The 11339-nt window shown below is 42.6% G+C and overlaps 1 protein-coding gene across 1 annotated transcript in view; it reads right to left on the minus strand.

Annotated features, from left to right (window-relative positions):
• Positions 1–7857, minus strand: part of LOC121551197 (eIF-2-alpha kinase activator GCN1) — a 28506-nt gene extending 20649 nt beyond the window's left edge. Inside the window, exons 1-22 of the mRNA XM_041863743.2 lie at positions 7793–7857; positions 6361–6463; positions 6160–6223; positions 5925–6056; positions 5665–5773; positions 4804–4902; positions 4528–4662; positions 4344–4412; positions 4068–4176; positions 3884–3958; positions 3685–3813; positions 3529–3579; positions 3313–3411; positions 3055–3228; positions 2791–2943; positions 2551–2643; positions 2362–2437; positions 2112–2268; positions 1053–1242; positions 824–948; positions 460–638; positions 199–292 (exon numbers count right to left, since the gene is read on the minus strand). Coding sequence (XP_041719677.2) covers positions 199–292; positions 460–638; positions 824–948; positions 1053–1242; positions 2112–2268; positions 2362–2437; positions 2551–2643; positions 2791–2943; positions 3055–3228; positions 3313–3411; positions 3529–3579; positions 3685–3813; positions 3884–3958; positions 4068–4176; positions 4344–4412; positions 4528–4662; positions 4804–4902; positions 5665–5773; positions 5925–6056; positions 6160–6223; positions 6361–6463; positions 7793–7810 — 2433 coding nt within the window. The 5' untranslated portion in view covers positions 7811–7857. The remainder of the gene's footprint in view (positions 1–198; positions 293–459; positions 639–823; positions 949–1052; positions 1243–2111; positions 2269–2361; positions 2438–2550; positions 2644–2790; positions 2944–3054; positions 3229–3312; positions 3412–3528; positions 3580–3684; positions 3814–3883; positions 3959–4067; positions 4177–4343; positions 4413–4527; positions 4663–4803; positions 4903–5664; positions 5774–5924; positions 6057–6159; positions 6224–6360; positions 6464–7792) is intronic.
• Between the last annotated feature and the right edge of the window lie 3482 nt (positions 7858–11339).

An 11339-nucleotide genomic window follows, 5' to 3' on the forward strand; every position in this document is an offset into this window, starting at 1 on the left:
CAATTCATAACTAATTTCTTCAATTAATAATGGTTCCATCGTAATTCAACACCTACATTTTCTGCTAACTTAACAGAGGAGGATCAAACAGTTCCAATATGCTCCTGTATCTATTAACCAATAAGATGAGGTAAGAGTGCAACAGTTAACAGGCCTCGCTACATCTAGTCCCCGGCAATCACAGTCCCCCAGTTTCACCTCCTGCAGCTCCAGTTCTATGATCTGTTCCTTATACGAGTAGGCCTTGTTCTCCCTCTTCATGTTGCCCTTCTTAGTGCTCTCCTGCTGGGCACTGCACAGGACAGGGGAGGTGGGAGGAAGAGAATGACATGTTGAAACAAGCCTTACAAGCAACAACAAAGAAAATCAACATAGCCAAGGTGTTTGGATCAATGACAAGTGTTCTTGCTGTCTAGAATGGTAAACCCACAGTAGTAATACAGTGTGTTAGTGTCCTACCTCTGGATGATGCTCTTGTCATACAGCTCTCCCTCAGGGGTGAGCATGATAGCGTACTCCTCTCTGGTGACCTGCCGCAGCGCAGGATTGGACAGCCACTGTGTCACATGCTCCATCACCCGCGGCAACACCTTGATGGGAGAGAGACCGGACAGGGCACCAACCGCATTCCTTACAGCCTGGTGAAACGAGGACCAACCATCAGTCAGCCAATCAGAGAACAGGACAAGTTGGACCATAGGCTTGTCTCAAGCAATCACGAGAGCAAAAGTGGGCCTTAGCCAACCCTTGGGTGTGAGTACGTATGTGTATTGTAATGTGTAGATCTAATATAAGGATGTCAATATGAGAAATATGTTCTGACCTGATTGTCAGTGTTGGTCTCCAGCAGCAGTGGCAGAATGTCATCCAGGTTCTTGTCTATGAACTCATCGGCCTTAATGTTCATGCTGGACAGCAGGTAAGGCCACAGCCCAGGTCGAGCTGCAACTGCATCGTCGGAGAGGAGAAAATAAGTCAGTACTAGTAGTGGGTTTATACAAACTGCAGTGTGAAAGATGCTATAGTGCGCAGCAACAAGTAATCCAACAGACCTATAGAGGGATGGTGGGTGACGATGAGGATCTCCATGGCCATCTTGTCTGCCTCGGCCGGGTCGTTCCACTGGCCAGCTACAGAGCACACCACACACAGTGCTTCCAGCAGGACGCGAGGGGGACTGTAGGCCTTACCGACTTCCGACAACTCCCCTGACTCCGTCTGCAGTACCTCCTGAGGCAACACCTGGGGAAAGATAAAGATGCAGTATTTCGTCAATAGCTAGGTTTCCATCCAATTGGCAACAGATTTTCATGTGAATATTCTAAAATCTGTATAAAAACAGTATGTGCATTTTCCCACCAGATATGTGTTCCCATCAAATTGACTTGTTGTGCACATTAAAAAAACTTACACGGTTAAATTCCCATGTACCCAATAAAAAAATACAAGTAAATGGGTTCCATCGAATTTTCAACTCTACTGATCGTTTTGTCACAAAACATGTTGTGTTATATAGTGAATGTGCCCACTCTGGTCTTGGCACGTGCGCAGACACAGTGTGGGTGTGGCTACCTACATGATGAGATTCCTTTTTTTTTTTGTCAAACGGCAGCCAAGCACCGATAATCATGTCACCAGAATAAGACCTTCGATATTTATTGGAAAGCAGCATCAAGTTGTGAAATTCATCATAACTAATTTAATCTGTAGCTTAATAAACTGCATGCTTTCCCGAGTCGTAGTGGGAGGACCACATCATCGCGTGACTCCAAGTTGACTTCGATATGATGGTTAATCTTTCAATATTTGCACAATAAGGCGTTTCCACCTCCATTTCTCGCATAATTAATTTTACAGACACAAAAACATCCCACCCTGTTTCCACCAGGGCTGTCGTGACATTTTTTATCCAACATGTACTTTACTCGCATAAGTTGAATGGAAACCTGGTTTATGACAAAAACATAATGTAGAGAATACAAAGAAAGATCCATGTCTAACATCCCAATGTAATTATTCAGTCATTACAAGTTTATAGTCCCACTGAAGTGAGACCTGACACTACAAATCCATTAAAATTCTTAGTGCATCCCATAGCCAACTATTCTTACCTTGTGTTTGTTGATGACCACTCTGAGTTCTCCCAGAAGGCCGTAGGCTAGGCCGGAGCCACCCAGGGAGAGCAGCTTCTTCACGATCTGCTGTGCCCGCTTCCGCACACGCCAACTACGAGACAGCAGCACCGCTGCAGTGGCACGGTGGTACATTCTAAGGAAAGGGGCGCAATGGAGTTACAGTTCAGAGGGGAATGGGAACAATGTTTGGAAAACAGCTATGCATGACCAGTGTCAAATCACTCACTGTGATTTGCCATTGGTGAGTCTGTGGGAGTGGTCCAGGAAAAGTCTCTCACACAGCTGTATCACTGTGCACAGGGCTGGGGTGAAAGAAGACAGGTTTACTACTCAATGTCATTCCATATCTTGACACTTGTGTGATGACTGATCTTGTGCATATTTGTGTATTGTGTAGTGTTTGTTTATGCCTCACCTTCCTCACTGGCCTGGGAGAGGAACTTCTCTGTGGTGAATAAGGGTTTCTTCTCATCCAGGATCAGGTTCCAGAAGCCAGCCAACTTCGCCTCTGCAGCAAAGACAAACACAACATTTTATGCCAGTCTCCAAACTGATGAACAAGGACGCTGTCCCCTACAGGCAACCTCATTCAACAGAGTCAAAGATCTAGGCCTTCATTAATCTCATGGGGTGTCATCATCCTAGATTCGCTCACCTGTCTGAGTCTCCAGCAGAGACAGTCGACTCAGGAGAACGGCAGCAGCCACACCTTCTGAGAGCAGGGCATACTGGGAGTTCTGGGCCGCAGCCTTCTCCACTGTCTGGAGGAGGAGGGGCATTAGGTCAGATGCCTGTCCCAGAGTGTCACCTGTGGATGAGAGGGGGGTCAGGACTGTGACACAGTGCCTCCTGCATTCTGTAGAACTGGATCAATGCCCACACAAATAACATAGTTGCCCAGTGCCTGTGACTAACTGACCTTTGAAAGCCCCTAGCATGGCCTGCAGGTATGCGTGGCGGACAGGAGAGGTGGAGGTCTTGAGAGTGAAGGCCTTCTTTAACCAGTCCAGCAGAGCCTTGGGAACCTCCACCGTGAGCCGCCCACTCCACTGAGACAGCACAGCAACCGCGTGCACCAGGGTCCCCTCATGGACTGACGGAGAGAAACAACATGAGCACCTCTCTCTTTATGGATGAAGGGAATGAGAAGGAGGAAGGAATGAGACATAGTTCTTACCTTCTTGTTGCAGATAAGGGATAAACAGCACAGCGACTGCAGAGCTGAGCGTTTGGCTGGAGGTGCCCGACACAGCATGATGGCTGCAGCTGCCGATACCTGGACAGAACAAGTCAAAACCAATCAAAACAGGGGTTAAAAGACAACAGCTATCTGTCTGCAAGACTACATACTATGTGTGGGTTATGAAAGACAGGACACTTGGGACCACGTTACCTGACAGCACACTCATCTTCTGGCCGAACGCTGTGAGCTTCCCCTCTGACCCTGAAAACACACAGTTCTGTTAGTGCAAAAATATACTTTACACTAGGTGCTGTGCCATATGTGCTCAAATGTTTCTTAGGTGACAATAAAGTGAGCTGTCCTTGCCTCCCAGGACGCTGAAGAGGTGTGTGACGACGTCCTGTACAGCGCTGGGGTCACTACACTGCTTGGCCAGGTTCTGCATGGCCTGCACTGCCTGATCCATCAGCTGGGGGTTATTGGCCTTCAGCTGGCCTGAAACACACAGCCTGGTTACACACACATCCTCAAAAAGCTAATTTCTACATATAAAGGCCTGACTTACTTGCGATGCCTTTTCCAATATCCATGGCATACTGACTGAGGTCAAGCGTCACTGAAGCCAGTAGACAGGAGACGGCTGAAGGAGAGGAAAATATATCTTGAAAGGACAAAACTACAAAACATAGTACGGAATATACACAAAAGTGTGTTGTGGTATTGGTTATGATATTGGCTACTGTACTCACTCTGCATGGCATTCTCTGGGCTGCGGAGCATAGCCTTCTGCAGGGCAGGCAGCAGCAGTTCCTTGAACTCAGAGTGGGAAACATGCCGCAGCAACGAACCACTCTTGTCCTGCAGAGGAACACAAAACACATTACAGAGAATAATTTTCAGCACCAACACCCACAATATTTCACAATACACATAAATTGTGGCAATGGGTGGTCTTTAGGTTGTGAACTCCAATCTTTTGATCTCCCTGAGAAATGCAGTTTAAGGGGCAGTCCAGCTCCACTCACCAGTATGTGTTGGTGTGGTCTAGTCTTGCTCATGAGGACTGCCTTCATATACAGGTCCAATATGGCACTCTGAAAACAGAATTGGTTAGAGATCTTAAATGTGACCATATGTGCTGACGAAATCAGTGAGATTTATTTTCTTTTTATATAGAAATATATTGAATTCAACTAATATCACACTCACCTTGTGTTTCTCTACAGTGGCCATGTCTTTGTGAGTTGTGCAGAAGTCCAGACACACCCCGAGCAGAGCCAGTGAGCTGGGGTTCTGTTCCAGACTCAAAATGGTGCTTATATACTGATCAGCCAGGCCAGGGTTCTGATGAAAACAGCAGAGACAAGCATTCTAAATCACAGCAGATCCAATATAGTGATTATACACTGGACCATGATGACAGTGCCCAAATATTCCTTGTAACTGTCTGGTCATTCCTTGAATGCCAACCCACACCTTCCTTACCTTTTTCCACATGTGGCTCAGGTTCTTCAGGGTTGACTTCAGTGCTGTTGCTTGAGCCCCACCCACCACCTCAGCCAGCAGCAAACTCTGGACCTCCACCTGTCAGAGGAAAGATAGTGAATCATGGACGGTGAATAAATGCACAAAAGTCCAAACCCATGATAAAGAAATTAAAATATATACAGGTTAAAAGTAATGACTAAATGTTCCACCCTTAAATATAGTTGTGAAATGTTCTTGTTTTAAGTATGATTAGTACTTTCTTAGTAGTGACTAATTATTATACTCCGAAACAGTGTGAGATGTGTTAGAATCTACTACCTGGTAATGTGTGAGTGTAGGACCAGTAAAGATTATGACATTGTGTTACTATTTAGCAATGTGAGTAAGAATTAGGCCAGACAACAAAGGACAAGGAGAACTGTCTACAGGCAACTGAGAAACCAAGATAACTGAGGAATTTAGGGAGGAGAGAAACTGTTAGGCTTGGAAGAGAGTGTGTGTGTGTGTGAACTGATGGTCAGGAGAGCAGTTTTAAAGTGGAAAACTACAGCCCGCCTAAAGAGGGGAGGGATTTTTGTATGACGTGTGAGTATAAAAGATGGACTCTGAAATTGTGATGGCAGAATTCTCAATGAATAAACATCTCTGACTATGCAGACCGGGACTCTGTCCGTTTCTTGATCCTTTTGGGAGACGCACAGAGACACTGAAATAGTTTGTTAAATAATTCACATAACAACCCAACATTTCCCACAAATGGTGTGGAACTAGAAAGCATACTGATAACTGACATGCTGAAATTGTTTCACAGTATAGAGAAAGGCAAGGCTTCTATAATCAGTGTCCTCGTTCATTTACCAGTTTCTTCCAGATGGGGCCCTCTCTTTTCTCTGGAGCCGAGAACACAGAGCGAACCAGCAGGCAGGTCCAGGCCAGCCCGGTGAAGGCTGCCGAGCCTGTGCTCTTACTGACAACACCACAACATACAACAGATGGACAGGGAACAAAAACAAGGTATTCAATATGTGGTCGAATTAGTACAACATTGCACTGTAAATGTGTATACAAATTTATACAAAGCATTTAGCCTTAACCCTCTACCTTTCCCCATGTCCTACCTGGGCGTGCCATTCTTGCTGATGACACCACTGTTGAGGAGGCAGTGGAGGAGGCTGGTTGCTAGGATTTCAGGTTGAGACTCGGCCAATAGGTCAATGACAGAGAGGAGAGCTCGTCGAGATGCAGCATCCCTACAGAGTAGCCAACATGTATTCATTTTAACACAACACACACTACCAACAAATCACTAACAGGGGAATCCTGAAGAGCAGTAGGCTAATTGAGGGCACCTACCTGTATCTGTGTGGCGTGAGACAGAAGAGCTTGCATAGCCCTTTAATGGCTGTTTCTGGTAGCTCTGTATGGAGACACATACACATTGTCAATCACCCGACACCAGTTTACTTTAATCTTGACCATCCAAGCCAAATAATACACAAAGAGTGAGAGCAGAAATTAAAACAATTATGCTGACTTGGGCATCTGTCTACTCACCTTTGCCACTAATGCACTGCTTCAACTCGCCAAGGACCTCCTTGCGCTCTCTTACACTGGCTGTGGTCACTTTCACAGCAAATTTCTTCAGTGTGTCTGAAACCTGGTGCAATAGACAGACATCCAAAATCAAAAAAGAAAGCTTTGGCTGGCAATGTGTCTCTGTAGCGCAACGTCAATCATTTGAACCACTTGCACTGCATTTATAAAAATGACAACGTTTAAAGTTATAACGTTGCCAGAAATCGTCAATTGATCAAGATGAAAAATAAATCTTCTGAGATTTTTATGGATTGACATCGGGCAGGAAATTATCAGACCACTCATAACAATCAAAACATTTTAATTTGCAACATTCTGGATACTGAGGCGTGGTCACCAAACGCATTATATGACATTCAGAAGACAGTCGTGTTTATAACTGGATAGCATTAAATAGCAATCAAGTTCCAACAAAAATAGGCTGTTACCAACAAAGAACAATTTCATGAAATGCGGCATGCTACCTAACAGGTAAATTAGTTAGGCTTGCTAAAATTTGCTCATCTAGCTACAACAGTTGGCATTTCGATGTATCTCAATCAACGGAGTTGGTCACCAATACGCACGACAAAACTCGCTTAGTAGTTAGCTAACAACAGCTAACTAGACACGTTGAGCCGCGACTAGTGTGGGCGGACTGGAGCTCCAACGTCACATAAATTGACGTTATCAAAAACATGACGTTGTCGTGTCTAAATGGAGGCTATTCTTTGTTGCTGTGTTCAAATGCTAGTAGGAACTAGGAAACTCTGAAATGTCAGAATTTCGAAGTTCCGACGTGCACTTGAACGCGGCGTGTGCTGAAACGCAGTTTTTGATAAACGTCAGAACTCCAGTCCGCCCACACTAGTCGCCGCTCAACTCCATCGCGAATCGTGGAGTTGAGTCGGCAATGCTAGTAACGTTAGTAGCTAAACTAGCCAGAACTATGTGGGGTGTAATCATTAGTCCAAACAGTTTCAAAACGGAACGTTTTCCAACGACAACGAGAGTTCCTATGACAGATCCAGGTAGATTCCTCCCGGTTTCGTTCTGTTTGGTTCCTAGTGAATACACCCCTGGGTTATTAATCATTACTCAAAATAGAAAATTTTGCAACGAAAACTAGTGTTTCTATTGGACAGTTGCATGTAGGGCCCTCCCGGTTTGCTGAACCTGTCCAATAGAAACGTTTGGAGTCATTATTAAACCCCTGCACTCTCCGCATGTAACGTTGCTAGCTAGCTTAGTCAGCTGGATAGACTGTTTACATCTATTTTTTTTAAACAGGAAAACATACAGCCAGCCACAAAGTAATTATCCCTCATATCACATCTTCATTGTCAAAAGTATTTGGTAGACAAATTCTCGAGGAGGAATCAGCACAATTTTAAACATCTGCCACACAAACCTGCGTGTCCGCTGCCATCTTGCCAGTGAACTAGGAAGAACTTGTCACTTCCGGTTCATGACAACGCCTGATCACCACGTGATCCTACAGGTGGTAGACATTTGGAATATCTTTGCAATTGATACACAACCTAAAAAGTGAACTGTGCACATACTAATTTAGAAGGCAATCTCAAATCTTTGTATTATTTTATTTTTTACTGTCATCCTTCCTTGTCTAAACCTTCCACACTGCAACCAAGGGCCAAAAGAGTTGGCTGCTAGGGGGTATGTCAAGGCCAGATTTAGTCAGGGCTTCATGCTTTCCTTGTACAGAAAAACATTTACCCCACTATTCTTACAAATATTTTTGGTGAATTGTATTTTCTATGCAAAAATAATGACATCTAGATTTCGCCACTGAGGCAGATAGATATTTTGGTCCAATATCTAGTGTGCTGAATCCATTCTTAATTATTCCTAGATATTATAAAAATTGGGTCTGTAGCAACTGATAATGTTATAAAATGCTAATAATGTAATAGCTGCTAATAAAGTAATAACTTTTGGATTTATAATGTTATAAATGCTGATAATGTAATACATTGCCAATAATGTAATACATTTGCTGAACAGATAACAACGCTTTTGCACATAATGTAATAATGATTACATTGTGTTGATTATTACATTATGAAATGGGTAACTATTTCATTTGAATAGTGTAACTTTAACAAATAATGTAATATTCACTATTTCTTTAATGCATATCAAGTGTCATGCTTCAGTAATAGCTGACATGTAGTTCCATTGTTAGAGTGGTCACTCGACCATCTTGTCAATATAATGGATAATCTTTAACCATACCCCTTGGAGTGGACACGTCAGGTGGTGTGGGCGGGGCTACACATGAGTCTGGTTCCATCTCCTCTGTAAAGTCAAGCCTGGGATGAGGAGTGAAACTCCTGTTGAATATTTGTGTGATCATTAGAATTTGGCTAATCACATGACTGCAAGGTGGGTCTTCAAATATAGTTTTTTATTTTATTTTCTCTGACGACACTGGATGTTTGCAATAGTATCCCCCCGCCAAGTCTGTTGTGGCAATGGATGCAAATGCAAATAGTTCAAGTGTGACATTTAAAAGCGTCCGCATGCTTCCCGTCCGAAACAGTTCGTGATATTATAACTAACTACATTGTGGCGTTGTTCGTTTTGGTCTTCAGCATTGTTTTTGGGGGGCTGATTTGTCATTCAACGAGAGACTAATCGTTTTCATACAAGTTTTTTCACTTGAGAAATACCGCACCAAACATCTTAATGTAAAATGCGCAACTATGGTCTCCTTGGCAAAAACGTCTAAATGAATGACAGATTTCTTGAGTTAGATTAATTCTGACTATTGAAGCGTTGACTACGGGCTACAGCATCTCAAGGTGGACAAATGGTACGATTGCCGTTTTTTCTAGTTTTTCAAACGGTGTTAAGAGAGTATGCGGCCGATCCGAAGCATGCCATTAAAGAAAGAGTGGTTTTAGGTTATTACATTATTGGGTTAATTTATTATTACACCATTTAAAAAACCGCATAATGTCATTTATTACATTTTGTGCAAAAACATTTACGTTATGTATTCAGCATTTTTACGACATCAGCATTGATTACATAAATGCAAAAATTTTATTACATTATTGGCAGTTATTACTATAGCTGTTGCTACAGAGTGTTGAAAGGTAAACATGATCACAAATAAGACACTTTGGTACCAAAATCAGATTTTATTTGAGTATAGCCTATATGAAATGAGTTGGATCAGTATTCAGTACTGTGACATTTCAAATGAAAGGAGAAAAAAAAGTGACATGGGACACAAAAACAGTCGCTTTGGTTAAATAATAGCCTTATACAATAATTCGGAATAATTCTGAAAATAAAAAAGAAAGCTCTGGATGCAAATCCCTGAACAAGATACAGGCCCAATACAATTACGTAATGCAACCATTACATGATAGATAAGATTACAAGCCCACAAACCCAGCTGTTGTACAGTAGATGCAACTCAGATGCTTAGTTAAATAAGCCATTTCCTCCTTAGCTTTAGAGTTACACTCGCAGAGACCACTATCAGACCAACATCAACACATTATCCAGTGGACTCACTGACAGAGATCTGAAAAGATAGTCCAGGAATCACAGTCTATAAACAGTAGGCTACCTTGCTGGTCTCCCCAGTGTAAAATACATTGCATTGATATATTGGCACAAAAATAGATAGGCCTATTCCTTGAAAGCGTAACTTGGATAGAATCAAGCGGTTGTTGAGTTCTCCATACAATGTTTACAGTTGCACACAGTATTGTTTGCATTGAAGCTGTGTGTACTTACATCAGGGCTTAGCCTTGTGCAGTATTTATTTTACAAAAAAAGTGGAATACAATGCACAGTAACTTCACGGATATTGAGAAATAGAAAACTATCTCTGCTATGAAATGTCAGAGGATTTCTCTTAATGAGTGGTTATTCAAAATATTAACTGACCAGCGCTTTGTATACAATGTACACAAAAATATTCACAATATTCTCACAGTAAAATGTAACTGTCTCCTGTATGCAGAATACATTCTAATGTTTATCATGGCATGCTCTTTTATACTGCATGAGCCCTTTCTGAACAGAAAGCAACTCCAAAACCAGTCCAGCTTAGGTTTAAGCTCTAAAAGGACTGGGTAGGCAGTGACAGTTACAACATTACCCATCTGTTGTATTATGAGACTATTTTTACAAACATTAAAGGGAGTCAAATATTATTTGTTGTAAAGTAATCTGTCACATACACTACCGGTCAAAAGTTTTAGAACACCTACTCATTCAAGGGTTTTTCTTTATTTTTACTATTTTCTACATTGTAGAATAGTAGTGAAGACATCAAAACCATGAAATAACACACATGGAATCATGTAGTAACCAAAAAAGTGTTAAACAAATCAAAATATATTTTATATTTGAGATTCTTCAAATAGCCACCCTTTGCCTTGATGACAGCTTTGCACACTCTTGGCATTCGCTCAACCAGCTTCACCTGGAATGCTTTTCCAACAGTCTTGAACAGCACTTGTTGGCTGCTTTTCCTTCACTCTGCGGTCCGACTCATCCCAAACCATCTCAATTTGGCTGAGGTCGGGGGATTGTGGAGACAAGGTCATCTGATGCAGCACTCCATCACTCTCCTTCTTGGTAAAATAGCCCTTACACAGCCTGGAGGTGTGTTGGGTCATTGTCTTGTTGAAGAACAAATGATAGTCCCACTAAGCCCAAACCAGATGGGATGGCGTATCGCTGCAGAATCCTGTGGTAGTCATGCTGGTTAAGTGTGCCTTGAATTCTAAATAAATCACAGACAGCGTCACCAGCAAAAAGAAACACACCATAACACCTCCTCCTCCATGCTTTACGGTGGGAAATACACATGCGGAGATCATCCGTTCACCCACACCACATCTCACAAAGACAAGGCGGTTGGAACCAAAAATCTCAAATTTGGACTCCTCCAGACCAAAGGACAAATTTCC

This window comes from Coregonus clupeaformis, chromosome 18 (assembly GCF_020615455.1).
Source record: "Coregonus clupeaformis isolate EN_2021a chromosome 18, ASM2061545v1, whole genome shotgun sequence".
Classification (NCBI taxonomy): domain Eukaryota; kingdom Metazoa; phylum Chordata; class Actinopteri; order Salmoniformes; family Salmonidae; genus Coregonus; species Coregonus clupeaformis.